This window comes from Opisthocomus hoazin, chromosome 3 (genome assembly GCF_030867145.1).
Source record: "Opisthocomus hoazin isolate bOpiHoa1 chromosome 3, bOpiHoa1.hap1, whole genome shotgun sequence".
In the NCBI taxonomy this organism is placed as follows: Eukaryota; Metazoa; Chordata; class Aves; order Opisthocomiformes; family Opisthocomidae; genus Opisthocomus; species Opisthocomus hoazin.
In genome coordinates, this window is record NC_134416.1 from 53,471,841 (window position 1) to 53,488,504 (window position 16,664).

Below are 16,664 nucleotides of genomic sequence, written 5' to 3' on the forward strand. Positions count from 1 at the left end.
CCAACATCTTTCATTTTAAGTATCGCATTGGTTTCAAGACAACAAAGAGGCAGGCCAATATGCAGATGCTCATCTTAGCAACTCACAGTTAATTAAGTGGAGGTTGGAGAGCAATAAAAATAATTTAGCACAATGCTTCCACTGCACATTGCTGAAGCCTGAGACTGTTCCTGTGTTTTTACTTCCCCGAACACGTGCAAAGTGCTCACCTCTGTCCAACTGTTAAAAAAACCCAGAACAACAGCCGCCATGCTGACTGACAGGGGGAAGCCAGACAAATGAGAGGTTGCCTCTATACTTGTCCCCTTCAAGTAATTCTTTGCTCTGCCATCTGGTTCTGTTTAAAAACCTTAAAACATAGATGTTTATTGTTAATACATCACGTGGGGCAACGGCGCCAATTACTGTGATGGGCAGATAGTCAGGGCTCGCTCTCAGAGCCACGCCATTAGTCATGGTGACGACAGCTTCAGATGCTGAATTTCTCACGTCAGGAAACAAAGTTACCAATTTATTATTTTAAATAAAATAATTGCTTTAATGCAGTATTTAAAATAATTTTAAACATCTGATCAATAAGATACAGTACACAAATATGGAAAATGCTGCACTTTACATAAAAAGTAAAGCTAAGCATTTAATTATACAAAACAATTTTGCCTGATGCCATCAATATCTTGCAAACTATAGCTTAGTCAAAGTACTGCTTTTCTTTTATATATATATATGCTATATATACATATATAAATAATTTACAGCATTCGTTTACTAGATTTGTTTACTACTCTTCCAACAAAAAAAACCAAAAAACAACCGGTTCACAACTTATTGAATTTGGTAACTATCTGCAGTGGTTTTGACGGTGGAGGGCATTTGAATCATCGCTTCAAGTTTTGCAGTAGCATGCCAAATAACTGTAATCAGCTTGTTCCCTAAAAGAAAAAAGTTTCAGCAGGAAGCCATTCAATACAGTCAGTGCCTTTCCCACTGGCCCTGGGAAACAGCCACGCTATCCAGCACCATGTCATGGGAGGCAAAATGTTTGGAGGCTGGGGAGAAGAATGACCCAGAGGTTTTTCCTTCCACCATAAGGCAGTCCTTACCAGCAAGCAGAAAAATCTTTGAATCTATTTTAGCAGTCTTAATCTGGAGTCCTCCTCCTCACTGAATGGAAACCAGGCAACTGTCTAAATACTTTCTATTTTGGAAGTTTCCCCGTTTTACCACATTAAGGTATTAAATCAATATTCTAAATAAAGCAGTGAATCCTGTGCTTTGCAAACATTGCTCTTCTCCTAAGAGAGTCTCCAGCTGCAAAGTTTCAATGCATCTCAAGTTTTCCCTTTTTGTAGTCAGCACAGGTTACTTTTGTTCATTTCTTTCTACACCTATGTTCAAGTTCAATGCTATTTTCATATCTACAGAAAGATAAACTGTTTCTTCTGTTTACCCTTCCTTTTTAGGCTCTTTCACTCCGTGTATTCAACTTTAGTAACTCCAAATTTTGCCCAAACATCAAAGTATACCCTAACTACACTATCTCATGTACTTCAATCACAAGAACGACCAATTTGTTCACCTTCCCTCCGTCACTTTCTCAGAGGAAAGGGGGAGGGCAGTTGAGGCGAGGTGTGGGGGGGGAGACAGCACCCCTTATTCCTTTTGCTTGCTGCTTTGCCCTCCACAAACAAGCAGCCAGTAGTAACTCTAAACCCAGAAAATTTAAGGAGATGCTGAGTCAGACAGGCGATACACTAGCATGTTGACTGACTGCTGGTTCGTGATTAAATGCAGTTGCCATGCCATGCAGTGCCTTTAAAGTGTTATTTGTTTCCCTAAATAAGGTTGGATTAGAAGAAGGCACTACATGTAGAACAGATGTTGCAGACTCTGGAGTACTGAAGCAAGTGGCATACATAAACTAGGGACACGTACCAAACCTTCAGAGCCTGCAAGACAGTTATATGCAAGCAGGTAGTCAGGTGCTTGTGTATGCAGCTCAGTGTTTTCACTGGTTTACAGACTGGTTTAAGCCATATATTATTAAAAACCCTACAGGTGCTAAGTTAGGTATTTAATAAAAATGTTTATCTGTAAACAAGAGTTATCCTTACAACGGATCATTTTCCAGAAATTGGAATTTCAAGACAGTGCAACGATGCTTCAGTGTTTTCTTTGGCAGTAGACAGCAAGTTGAAATGTAAAATTCAAATCACTTCAGAAGAGCACGGTACAAGGTCAGAGAATGCTTCATCTCCCTCTCTTGTTCCATGCAGAATATCAAGTCCCTGAGACAGACGCGGGTTATTCTTGGACAGAGCAGCTGTTTCGTAAGGCTAAAACCTGATGATCCAGGAGCAAGTCCACTGCCGTTCAAACCCTAAATGGGGGAGGGAGAGAGAAAAAAACATTAGAATTCCATGTAAATACAAGTTTTAAACCAAACTGGTTGGATTATACTGCCTACTTGCATAAAACTAGCCTGCTGATGTCCAGCTTTACATGTTGAAAACTAGAAATCCAGAAGTCCTTGCACATTAGATACTTAAAAAGACAAAGGAAGCACTTGCCAGTTCACGGTTTATTTCAGTCAAAGCAACCAGAAAATTCTATCTTTCTTTAAAACTATATTATTACAGTAAGATAAATAACTGCTGTTTCACTGGAGTGGTACTGCATAGACACTCGCACTGAGAAAGGACAAGCTAACTACGAAGAAGGTACTACCACAGCTCCTAATGCAGAGCCCCGGGTTGTGCAAGGCTCATACTTCCACTTGCAAACCCCCAGGCTCCAGAGGTTCACATCTCTTCTTGAAGAAAGCCATCACTGAGTGGGCTCTAGCCTTGAAACACGGCCAGGAGAAACTCTTACCCCGGCCATCACCTGTGAATTGTCCTCCAAGGGAGCAACAAATACATAATGTCAAAGCAAAAGCATGTTCAGAACACTACCCGAGCCTATTCATCTCAGTCGGCTGCCTCGCTGGGTTATGAAAGCACAACTGGTAGGAGATGATTATGTTTAGTAGTTATACATTCAGGCTACTGGAATGAGCAACCCCCACGCATTCCAAAATGCCCCAAGATTTATTATTAGGGGCGGGGAGGAGGAAGATTACCATGAGCTGCACAATAGACTGGCTACTTATCTTGGAGCCAATCTATGCTACACAGCCAGTCTCTTATCACTACTGGAGGGTTCTTGGTAATGAATGCAATTTGTACAAATACGAGTGCTCAGTCTCTGTAACTTCAGCAAGGCAATGCCTGCCAGCATCAACACCACTTGGAGACGGTGTTGCTTGGATGCCGTGTTAACTATATCAATTCTTACCCTAACACTCTCTGCAAGACTTCAGCAAAATTACTTTGCCCACTTTGCTTAGAGAAACCTGGTTAAAAACCCTATATATTAGAAACAAATACCAGTGCTGGGCTATCCATAGCAGCGAATGCTACTGCTGTTAGTGGGGAAGCATTGAAATTTATTAAAAAAATAAAGAGATTCACCAGAGAGCACACACTAACCACAGAAAACCCAGGGCATACTGCAGAAATGGAAGCTGTATTTCTTACTAGCAGCATGCAGGGTATTCAGCACCATTTCATTTGCTTTACAGACGATACTATTAAACACTATGAAATGCCATCATTTGAAACTTTCAGTTTGTTAAATGGCTTGGAACAAATGCGTGCGTGGGGAAGACTGCTGGCCACATCGCACAGAGAGGGGCACCACTGTCCTGGTAAGACACAAAAGGGTCACAGTTCAAGTTTGTCATATGACAACCCCGAAGGATCCAGGGAAAAGACAGCTCTGCAATGCAGCTGCCAGCACGGGTTGAAAAGGAGGTCAATCCAACAGGATGCAGCAGAAGGCCTGAGGCAATGTTATAAATGAAACAAACCCCAAGGGTTTTCAGTAACCCAGCAGCAACGTCCTTTATAATTCAAAAGAACTTTATGGAGGTGAAAGTATTTTCTCTCTAAATACTCATTAGACTACAAGTCTTACCTTTAAAAAGACACCAAACAAAGCCACCTGAAGCCTGTACCCTCCCTTACAAAGGGGAGGCAGACAGCACAAATCCCCGAGCCTGCTTGAGAAGCTGTTGGAGCTGCAGGATGCTACAACAGGGCAGAAGCCCCAAGCTGCCTGCATTTGAGAGAAAGTTATGGATTTATTTATTCTTGAATTCTTACCCATCATGCCCAGTGCACGGACGTAAAGCGACCTTGTGTTGCAGTATCACATCCAAAGCCAAAGCTTATCCTGGTCTCCTGTTTGCTAAGACGGTCAGTTCATACTTTTAAGTTTCATGTAGCATCACACCGGCTTATCAGAGCTACTGAGAACAGCATTTCAGGGACCGGCTGCTACCACATCCACCTTAAAAGAAAAGGTCCTTCTCTCAAAGTGCATGATGGTTTAAAATTAAATCAGCCAACAGACAGCCTAGGTCATTCCAGTCCAGACTGGGACTGCGTTGGGGAACTCACTCTGAACTACATTTATACGGGAATGAGCACTAACCCCCTTTAGCTACTGTCCCCTACAGCTGCATTGAAACACTGGTCTTGCATGGTTTTATTTTGGACTTAGGACCAAGCAGTGGAGGGTGATGTACTGCCCGTCTTCTTGTAATAAAATGTTCAGAGAACCAAAAGTGAAAACACTTGGAAGTTAAGATGCCATCTGCGCATCAGAATGAACCATCACAGGTGCCTTTGTTAATGTCCCAGACCTTACTTAAGAACTGCCCAACTCTTGAGCTTTGCAGGTGACACAAGGGACACTCAGAGGAGGGTCCTCTGCTGCTCAGTTCTGAGAGCCTCCTCCTGAGCAAGTTCCTGTTGGGCAGCAGGTCGACCTTGTCTGGCCCTAGGCAACAGCTAGCAGTCTTCTCCTTTACATCTCATAGACCCTGTCCTGCACAGACGCTCCCCCACGTTCCTTTTGAGACCTTACTACTCCGGTTAGAACAACACCAGCCCACTCCTTGCTCCCAGGCATCTCTATTACCTTCCTCCCAGCTGGGCAGTAACTGCTTGCATCTTGCTATTTTGGAAGATTTGTCACTGCAAAAGTCTTCCACCTACCCTAGGACAGATTTGTACGCCTCTTCTGAGGGGAAAAGTGATGCTTTTCAGCCAGGCCACAGACAAACACAAAAGGTAAATTAATATAAAATACATCCCTGTAGAATCAACTCTAGTAAAGGGTAGTGCAACCAGCCTGCACCCCCCCTTCTGCAACATCTAAGTATTAGTGCTTTAACTAGCAACTTCCTTTTTTTCATTTTTCATTTTATCTCTTTTTAAATTTTTTTTTTTTTTTAATTGGGAACACTCCTCTCCTCCACAGGAGAGGCTGGAAGGCATCAGCCATATCCTGAAGTTCCTGTCTTTCACCAAACCCCCAGCACCCCACTTTCTTTCTGAAAGGGAAATGACACAGCAACGTGCAGCCCGGAAGGGAACTGCCAGCAGAGATGCTACCAGTCAACCTGGGTGTCAACAGCTGACAGACCCTGTTCATAAGCCAGGTAAGGTACTGCGGCAAGGTGGCTCTGCACCACTGGAGACCACCCTTCACAGTACTGAGACAACCAGCTGGCTTCACACCAGGCCCGTGAGCCCACGACAGCAGCCGTCCTGCTCCTGGCCCATCCTCAGTGTCAAGTCAAATCAGCAACTTTGCCACAGCAACACGCTGTCGCCCTTTCTAGATCCTTAGAGCCATTAATGTATACCTGACAGAGATCAGTTACTCTCACTGATCTTGGCAGCAGAAGACATCGTGGAGCTCCTGCCACAGTCCGATGCCTGTTATGCAGCTAGTTTTGTTGAGCGGTTGCTCCCAAAACCTGTTTTAAGATCTCTAGAGCTCTCTCCAGTGGCTGTACTGAGAATTAAACACCAACTCTAAAAAAGGCAGGAGTGAAGTTGATACAGAGCCCCAGCTCCCGACAAGGCTCTTGCTTTACCGGAGCTACCATCACCACCTTATTTCCAGTCCCCAAGGTATCTGGAGCATGTGATCTACAAGTGTAGATAACAGGTACCGACAAGGATATCAAAGGTGCTCAGAGCTAGTCTACAGGCTGCGATACAAAGCTCAGAGGGGTCAGCACACACCTTCCTTCCCAAGTTCAGGTCAGGCTCAGGGAGCTGTTCCTGGAGGAACACACTCCCATCTCAAATTAATGACTTCACACCAATCACATTCAGATTTTTAAACTCTTGGGGGGGTGGGGTGTGCACTTTAAGGGAGCAAAGTGTTCAGTCAAATGTTAAAAGTCAAGCCGAGAGTTCTCATTTCAATTTTTACTGTGGCATAAACACACCCCAGTCCCAGAGCCTAGATCCCAAGAGAGCAAAAGGGAAAAAAAAGTCACCGCAGCTCTGCTGCACATTATAAAAATACCACCATCAGAAGGAAGCAAAGTCACAAGACAGTTATCAGTGACATCTCCAAACACTAAAAAAGAAAATCACAGCTGTGTGCAGCAGAGATGTTGCCAGAAGGTGGTAAGAGCACCTAGTGAATTGGAGCAAAAGCACCCAGGTTCAACCGCCAGCTCCGTCCCCTGCGGTCACACTGAGGTCTGTGATACCTGGCGTACCCTGCACATTAGTTTCCCAGCTGTAAAACACAGAACGCGCTCCTGTCTCACAGGTTAAAAAGCCATTAACATACTGTGGAGTGCTCAAACACCTTCCTGGGTCTCCCCCAGCCGCAAGGGGGAAGGAAGAGACCCTGTCAGACTTGTGACAGTTTTGCTTGTACAAATAAGTGCCTAATTTAGGCCAGAGAAAATAAAGTGGAAGAAGTTGGTATTGCTTTGGTGACAAGTCAGCCTACTGATGCTGCCTATCCTAACAAGCCTCAGTCCGACAGAATACTCCCACATTCACAATACTGAAATACTACATCACTCAACACTTTTATGATTCTTTTTTAAAAATAAAGTTGGTTTTGTTAGGTGATGGGCTTTTAGGGATTTTTTTTTTTTTTTTTTTTTTAAATTTTATAGACCATTAGGGTAGATTAAGCCAATGTCTGAAAGGCTTACTCTTATTTCCAGGCTGCTTCGTGTGCAGCTGAAAACAAGCATGTAGGCTGCAGATAATATCATAAATATACAAAGAAGCCTCACGAAGCTGTCAGATCTATACAATAGAGAATGCTATTCAACTACACATTTTTCCTTAGATTTCATTGCAACATTCCTACAATTCCTTTCAAATGTAGGCAACAACATGTTTTACATATTGAAACAAATTACCGTGAATGTAATGTCAGTTTATTCACTATTATGCCCAAGATTCATGTACGCATGTCACTTCGTATGGCTACATCAGATGCTTAATCTGTACCTGGAGGTAATGAATACTATACAAATATGTCATGTTAGTTAATAGACAATTATTAAGCTGAAATTTTCTGGCTCTTCGCCACATCATTTTAAGCAATATATTGTCAACTAAATTATAAATCTCTTGACCCTTCACATGTCATCAACATTTGCGCGTTACCAATATGTTCAGCCTAAAGCTACAATGCAATTAGCCATTTAAATTGCAGATATCTTTCACACATAAGAAGAATAAAGTTCATCTCTGGCACAGAGAAGGCACGATATGGGCCAACGGACTGTATTTCTGAAGTGTGTGAATGGCAGTCAAGAATATATTTGCCTATTTACACGGGAAAAAATTCACATCAAGTATATGGCCCAGACTGACAGCAGCACTGAAATTGAAACTCTCTAGCTGACAGGGCTGTGCTCAGGTCTTGCAGCAGATAAGTAAGATGCTGAAGCTGTATTTTATAATTGCAGTAACACTCCTAGCTCCCCTTTCCCCCAAAGGTATGACCACGCTACAGACTCTTCAGTTGTCTGATAGCTTGAATAAGAACCAGGAACTGAAATCTAGAGTCTGCCTATGTTAAGCATGTGCAAAGTAGAAAAACGAAAACCCATCCTGTATCATTTCAGACTTACGGGCTTGGGGAAGGGGTGGCAGAGACAGAAAGAGACACACAGAAAGAGAGGGAAACCCCTCACGTGTAGAAATAGATTTTGTAGCCTGGCTCTGAACACCTACTTTCATGCAAGTAGTCTAGATCCAATTTAAAATGATTGCTTTTAAATTAATTGTATGCACCTTTAAGAAAATACTTTAGCAGACTATCATGCAGCAACTTCAAGCACCAAGCCAGCAGCCCCTCTGTGCCCCATGCACATACAGGGAATAGCCAACCTATTGTCATTTGCATACAGAGCCCACTTCTGCGATTAATCCACATTTAGACACAGTCATGTCCTTAACACCAATACTGAAGTTGATGAATTATGCTAGCATGCTGTCTCATCAGAAGAGCTTATGGCCAAAAAGGCAGCAGTAACTTCTACAGCTACCACTTATACGAGTATAAAGCCACATCCCTCTTAACTACCACACATCCCTCCCACAAAGGCCAGAAAACCAAAAGTAATTAAATCGTCATACAGTGGAGAAAACAAACCATCTCTCTTCCCCAATCATTTGGAAGAGCTGGGGTTCTCTTTCACCCTGCAGAAACGGGACTTGTGGCTTAAAGATTTAGTTCTGCCTAGGTCAGCCTAAAGAGCTTTTCCAAACCTTGAATGAGCACTGCAGACAGAATATGTTTAATCAACATGCATATCGGCATCCTAAGATGTAAAGCAAGAAGAGTAAATTTAAGTTCTGCTAACAATCGTCAGAGGTGGCAGAGACCTAGGCATAGAAGAGAACATGACAAGCTTGTTTTCTCCACCCACTGTCAATACTAAAAACGGAACAGTGACCACTGTGGTAAACAAGACATTTCTCCCATTTCTTCTTGTCAAACTTCTTCCCAGGAGAATACAAGCTCATTTGTACACTGCTGTATTAGAAGCCGTGCACCACCCTGGCAGTATTACATTATTTTATGCATGTTGGCCACAGCTGTAGGTTTGACAAAGAGAGTACTTGAACAGCTCTGCACTGACCCCAGAACATCAGCTGCTTCATTTACTTCTGTAGCAGCTACTTGCAGTAACCCATGTTTCCACAGCAGAGCTAAACTACCGGTGGCAAGGCAAGACCCTCAATTACTAACAAAGCAGCCAGTTTTGGTGGTGGACGGAAGAGCCACAAGCAGTATCTGTAAGAAAGACATTTCCTTTGCTATTGGATCAGGCCAAAAGCAAGAAAAGACAGAAGATTTACCTGAGTCAATGAGACCAACCTGGAAGAGGGCAAGTGAAGGACACACCGCCAGCAGCACTTTGGGGCAAGACAGACTGCATCACTTCCAAGCAGTTAACATGTTACCATTGAGACAAAAATGGGTGAGAAGCAAGCAGTCCTCTAAGAAAAAATACACAGAAGTGCAGGCATCCAACCAAGTTTTCATGTATAAAGTAGATGAATGGCCCAACCACAGGAGCTGACCATGAGAATAACAGCCAGTCTCCTAACTCTATTTTCAAAAACTTCTGCAGACATTTTGTCCTCCCTGTTGCGTGATATCACAAAAATATACCCGCTCTCAGTTCAAGGCCAAAGACAACCTTGGACCCAGGACACCTTCGGACAGAAGGAAGGACTCAGAACTGCAGCTCATTTCCTCAGAGAAAAAAGCTTTAAATATCTGCAAGGGTTTTCAAAATTCTAAGACTCCAGCTACAGTGAGAATGAGACAAAGCTGTTTCCAAGATAGGTTGGTCATCAGAAAAGCAGTAAAACTTAATCCAAAATAATCCTTGACTATTTCTCAGCAATGAAAACCTTATGGGGTGTTACCAACCAATAAAAACGGAAACGGAACACAGAATCGGGAAAGTAAGTCCATGGCTTCAAGTTTACTTTTTTTCTGATTTATTTTAGAAGTGTTCTCCCTTCTCAAGACAAGTTATTTTTCAGTTCGTCCCACCCTTTAATTCATTAGCGTTCACCACATGCTCCCAAAGTGGGGGAGGAGAAGAGGTGGGTAACAAATACACAAACCCAAAAACACATATGAATCAAATCCAAAGGCCTCTCCCCCTCATTGTATCCAAAAGTGTCCAGAGGGACCAGAATGAGAGAGAGATGAAGATATTACCACCTCTGGAACACAAGTAGCACCAATCAACACATTTTCACAATAGAGGGATTTTCTTACCAGGGCTTTCTCAAATTACCCTTTCTGAACAATACCATTCAAATGTTAAGTTACAGTGAACAGAACATGCAAAACTACCCAAATGAGAAGGGGAAAAGAATTACCATTATACTGATGCCTTTTTTCTTTTTTTTTTTTCCTTTTTCTTTTTTTTTTTTTTTTTAATTGGGCCTAGACCATTAACCTTATTTTTTCATTCCATGATTGTCAGAGGTTTTCACCCAGTGCAATTTCAAGTTTAGCAATACGTAAGCAATAATCATGGCAAGATATAGTTTACCCTTTTTATACTGCTTTTAGGATCAAATTAGTTGACAGACGCTCCTCTGGGCAAGAATCTCCTCCTTTACTTGTTACCCACCATGCTGTGAGGTGACTTGGCCACTGCTAAGCAGCCTTCTAGCTGTAAAGCACATGCTCATGTCACCACACGTTCTAGTTCCCAGATTAAAATAATCCATAACAGGTCTCCTTAAAAGACCAAGAAAGCATTTTGGAGAACAAGACAAGATGAACGTGCAGGAATCAGGCATTCACCTAATCCCAGGAAAAAGACTTTCCAGAAGAGGTGCAAAGCCAGGCGGCAGAACGTGGAGAAACAGATACCTACGGCTGAAGAACCATCCCAGTTAAACATAGATTTTCATTTGTGGAGAAAGGAAATGGTATGCTAACAAAATGCTGTTCTTAGCCGTTCACACTTTCTCTTACTGCAACAGAAGGTAGCAGATCCATACCAAGCCAGTCTGCTGAGCTGCACTCTTCTAGTACCCAATGAGATTCTGGTAGTGAATAAAGAAAGGTAAATATGTAATAAATTTGCTTACAGAGTTTCACTTTTTTAACACACACTGATCATTTCTTCCCTGTCTCCCCAAATACCTTAGGGCTTCAGTTTACATCAATAATGCCTTGAAACAATTCCTTTCCTTTAATTATTGCAGTAGGCAATGATAAAAAGAAGCTGAACACAGTCAGCTTCCCTCTGACATGGACGTAAGAGATACAAACATTGTACTAAGAACATTATTCATGGAAAGTTGAAGTCTGTTAAAAAACTTAATGCAGTTAGCATCAGTGATTTCATTCAATACTGTCAAAGGAGCGTTCATATTCAGGAATAACTTCTTCCATCATACCTGTCTACCAAGAAAAAAAAAAATGGTCACAGGAGTATTACGCAGAGATTTACTCCTTGCCATTGCATAGTCAGGAAGTTCTGACATTTAAGGTAACTTGAGAGTAAAGCTGTCTGTATTTGCAATTTGAAATGAGAAAGTACATCCTGCCTGTTTAAATTACTCTCAGATAGGTTGCCCAAAAAGATGATTTTAAAGATGCTCAAATGTGCACCAGCCCAAGGCTATATTGTACTTGCTTTCAGTTTCAAAGACCTCCTTTCATCTCTGAAGAATGGAATGTTGTTTACTGCTCAGGATGTTTTGTCATGTTATCATGAATGTATTACAAATGTTCTGCTACTTGAACTACAGAGTGTTTGTCAAACCATTCTTTATTCTACATGAGAAGTCTTAAGCCTTTTATAAATCCTGCTCAGATATATTGGGACACTTAAATGTCTAAGTCTAAACATCCTTCTCAAGTTTGCTATCCTGCATAATTTCACAAAAAAAGAAAAAAGGTCTGCAGAGAATTGCTTTCTGGTAGCATGAAGCCTAAAGGACTAGGCACTGGAATGTAAGATTGCACACAAGAAACACAAGTAGTTTCACTGGCAGAATTACTTTCACCTACTGCCCTTACCACTCAGTCTAGTAAGGGAACTTACATGAGAAGCGTCTTAAAATACAGCACATAAATTTGTGACAATGAAACACGATCAAGGTTTATGGTCAGTTTTAGGCACGTTACATCCACGTTCTTTTAAAATGACAATGTAAATAATACATCACCACCTTTCAGTAGCAACACTTACCTGTCTCACTTTGGCACACCCTCACAAAGTTTTTAATAAAGCAGACACACTGCAGACGATGAGAAATAACTGAAAAGTACCTAACAGGCAGACTTGTTAAATATTCAGAAACAAATCTGGCAATAATTACAGAAAACCACTTCGAAGAACAGGAAGAGTTACTCGACAGAAGCTTAGGGGAAGAGGAGTAAAGGATGGGGAAAACTGTTCTTGTGCTAGGCTCATTTTTTCAAGTTTTCCCAGCAGTATTATAAAAAAAAAAAGCCACTATACCTTCAGCTTCTGTGAAAGTGCATTAAAAAACTTCAAAGAAGTGAAGAACAGCTGCTCAAAAGCTGGGAACACTGCTTTCTGCAGCTTGTTTAGATATAGATTCCTTCACTTGTGGTAAACAGGGAGTGTTCAAGGAACTAAGTGTGTCTCTACATCGGGAAGGGGGAGGGGGGAAAATTAAGAGAAACAAGTCTACCTCACCTGCTTAGAAAGTTGTCTTGCTGCTGTCCAGGCTGAGAGAAAACCTATACGACAGATGCCACCGCTGCCTCAGTTACACTGCAAATAATTGAGCTTTATACAATGTCCTTCCAGACTCCAGTATGCAAAAACATCAGAGTATTTTCAATCCTAGCATCTATATAAGCTTCCCAGGCCATAAGAATGAAAAAGACCTCAGGTTTACCAAGAACAACTTTATCACCACTTCTTCCACACAAGAGTTACTTTCCAGACTTCTGTTCACTGTGCTTGAGTCTGAGGCTTTGTGAGAAAGAGAGGCAGAACTAGCAACAACACTTGAACGACAGCCTGCGACATATTTCTCCCGTCTCCATCAAAGCTGATGATCTCTGACAGAAGCAGGCTGTCAGTCTCCTTGGAAAGATCTTCTGCAGCCCCGTAAGCTTCCCAGGTCCTGGAAACAGTTCATCTCCAGCACAACGTTAAGAGATTTGTTCAGATCAAGATTTGTTAAAAGCACCTTCAAGGCACTTTTAAAACACATCACAAGCCAGAAAAGGTGATCTGGCTCATTGCAGGAACTGAATGGCTCAGTTTTATTTATTTATTTACTCATTTTGGGGTGATCTAGCCAAGGTGAACCCACAGTGCACCTGAAAGGAGTCCCAACACATTGTGCGTGGAAAAAAGTCCACAGCCAGATGTCAAAGCAAGAGTCATTTTACAGGCCATCCAAAACAGTCACTGTGAGTTCAGCCGAGGGGCCATGACAACCGCCTGTTGTGGAAGACCACCACAGCTCCGTTACCCTCCACTACAGACAGAAGTTTCTCTGAGCCATCATTTTATTCAGTTCTTTACACACAGTCCTTTATCCACAGTTCTTCCTATACCACACAATTAAACATCCCCATCAAATTTACCAGAAACAATCCTTTCCAGTATCTAACACATGGAGTAGTTTTTTTACAGTATGTAACCAGTCATTTCATGTAAAAGAATTCTCACTTCTTCCTGTAGGGAAGGACAAAAATAATTCAGTATGAAGATACAAGAACATAAAAGTGATCTCTGTACCTCCAGCCCAGATCCAATGTTTGATGAATCCAACGGTCTCTTCTTCCTTGGTCCAATGGCTGCCAAAGCTGTAAGGTTGGCTTCTCTTTGTTGCATTTGTGCTAGCTCCAATTGTTGCATCTAATTGAAAAAGAAAACACCTCTTTTAATTATGATACACAGTATCCCAAAGGTCTTGTTCTCTTTAGGGCAGCTGCCCACAGCTCTGCAGTCCCTACTGGAACAGTGTATTTCACAGCACCTTCTCCTGTCTTTCTGTTGACAGATCCAATACCCAGTCATGCTTAGAGCCTTGAAATGCTGACGGCCCTGCAGATCACACTGGAAGTAACCCTATTTACAGAGACCTCGTTGTGGTACCAGCACAGCCTTAACAAAAGCCTTGCTGTTGGTTCCTCAGCTCATCAGCTTTGCCATTTCTGATTAACAGAAACTATTGATCAAAACTGGTCTATGAAGGCAGATGCGTCTTTGAAGTTGTCGAGTTCTGTGAACAGAGCGTCTTCCTAATTCAAAATCTCAACTCATGACTGGACAAGCAAGACGCTGAATTTTCGCATTCTGTATTACCTGAACCCAGCACTCAATACGGTCATTCCGAAACACTTATTATCCAGCTGCAGGATGGTGTCAGTTCCCTGATGTTCTTCCTTTTCCCAGTGCATATTTGAATCTTCAGGCATATCTGAAGCAACCTAGAGATACACTGCATGTATTTATTTTCACTCACCTCCAAACACAAAGAAATCCTTAGAAACAACCTCTACCTGGGTTAGGTAAGCTTGCGATGGGAGAAAAACCCATACTCAATAGGATTTAAAAAAAAAGTTTAACGTCTGTAGATGCCAGCTGCTCTGGAGCTCAACCCAGCCAAGTCTGCTAATAGACTTACTAGATTTGGCCACCTCGCTAGTGCGACCACACTGCTTTCAGATCCACCAGCTGCCCAGCGCGGAGCATGGGTGGAGGGGAGTGCTTTTGGAGAAGGAAGCTTTTCTATTTCCTCAGCTTGAGTTTGTCCTCAAACACAAACCTTTAGGTCTAGTGCTAATCCTTAAATGATCCCACATGCAACTAGAACAGCTCCTTAGCCCATGCTTTCCCCACTCCCAGGACTTCCAAAACCTGTTTGGATGAGAATTCTCTACATTCATGCAAGTCTGTGCCTTTAAAGAAAGTACAGCCATATCACTGCAAGCATCCAACTCTTCTCCTTTCCCTCCACCCCGCAAATCATTAAAAAAAAATTAATTGAAATTCTTCATTCAGTCATATTTTGCTTATTAAGCTTGTGATACCCTATGCTTTTGCTTGCTTTTCAGCTCTCAGAGACTCCGAGAAGAGAAATTCAGCTAGCCAAGAACTGAGCTTGTAGCACCTACATAGCATTACTCCCCAACTTGTTACTAATTCAGCAAGAATCTACAATAAGAAAAGACACCGTAGGGTGGGAGTAGAGGGGTGGGGGGCGTGCAGCCGGCTTTTTTGTTGTTGAGAGTTCAGGTTTTTGTTTGGATTGGTTTTTGGGGTTTGGTCCTGGTTTTTTTGTTAGCTTGCTGGGGGTTTTTGGCAAGTCTATTGTTTTACTTCAGATTGGTAAACTTGTTCTTACTTTAATGATGCTGGCAGCTTCAAGCATTGCAGCCAGCTAGGCTATTTCAAGAAAAACAGTATTTCACAGTGCAAGATTCCTAAAAGGACATCCTGTCCTCTAAGACTCAAACTATACACATGTTCAAGATTTTTCAACAGAAATTAGGGAATCTAAGATTTTGACACACATATGTTGAGAGTAGTCTTTTTTTGTTTTTGTGGGTTTTTTTTTTTTTTTTTGGAAGATGGGACAAATGATTCAGTTATGAAAACAATACCATTTGCAAGTCAGCTTTGATCACACTATGGAGGCTTTTCCTTACAGAAATGTAGTAGTACTTCTTCAATGCTAGATACCATCATTCACTTACCACGCACACAATTCTTGCTTGTGTGTGCAGTGTAAACATTTATAAAATATATTTATTAGAATTACTCCAGCACTGACTGGAGGTTATTTTTGTTTGTCTTTGTCAAAGTATATAGTACTGCTTTCAAGAATATTTTAGAGACTGTAAGGTTTTATGTTGCTTAAACCTGAAAATTACGTTTCTGCAATGGTCTGACATTACCTCCAGCTGGCCTACTTGCATAAAATATTTAAGATAAACTTCCCTTTAATCTCGGTCTTAAATGTGTGTATTTATAGTCAGGAACACACTGCAAACAATAAAGAATGGGGGGAAATAAGACTAAACCCGAAAAAGTAACTTCAAACTTCACAAATTCTGTGAAACACTGAGGCTTAGAAAGTATTTTTAGGTGACATCTTCACCACTCCCTGGAATAATCAGGAGCAATGAAACACTGCAATGCTTTGGCAGAGGCACACGCTGACTTCCAGCTGCAGCTGCCCAAGCCTCTAAGACCGGGAGCCAGCCCCACCTCCGGGCAGCTGCGGAGCATCCCCACGGAGGTACGCCTTCCTGCTAGCGACGCAGCTCAGTCGTCACAGTGGTTGCATGTACACTTCTTGCCATGAGAAGAGGCATTACAACACGCCACGCACATGGCAGCCCTGTGGGGGCAGATTTAATTCCAAAAGGCTCCAGTGGCAAAGAAAACCAGAAGGGGAAAGATGACTTCCTTTACTTTAAGCCATTGTTACACTTAAAAGGAAAAGGACTTTTAAAACTATTAAACCAAAAAACCACAGAAGCCTTTATGAGCCTAACCTTGTGCTTCCATCCCTGGGAGTCATTATAAAACATATACCTCCTCCCCTCAACCCTACAAAACACATACAAACCAGCTTCACTATAGTTACACGGGTCAAAAATGGGCAACTGCTGAACATTTGGTCACTGGCTTGTAGCAGCCTTGAAATAAGACCCCCTCTCCTTTTTACAGCTGATGTTGATGGGCAGCCATGGTAAAGATCAAGGACAAGAGGACGAGCTACACATTACAAACCGAGGGG

At 42.1% G+C, this 16,664-nt stretch overlaps 1 protein-coding gene across 1 annotated transcript in view; it reads right to left on the reverse strand.

Annotated features, from left to right (window-relative positions):
- Window positions 1–664: 664 nt before the first annotated feature.
- The window catches only part of TAF4B (TATA-box binding protein associated factor 4b), a 74,697-nt gene continuing 58,697 nt past the window's right edge, over window positions 665–16,664 (reverse strand). Inside the window, exons 14-15 of the mRNA XM_075415279.1 lie at window positions 13,652–13,771; window positions 665–2,380 (exon numbers count right to left, since the gene is read on the reverse strand). Coding sequence (XP_075271394.1) covers window positions 2,213–2,380; window positions 13,652–13,771 — 288 coding nt within the window. The 3' untranslated portion in view covers window positions 665–2,212. The remainder of the gene's footprint in view (window positions 2,381–13,651; window positions 13,772–16,664) is intronic.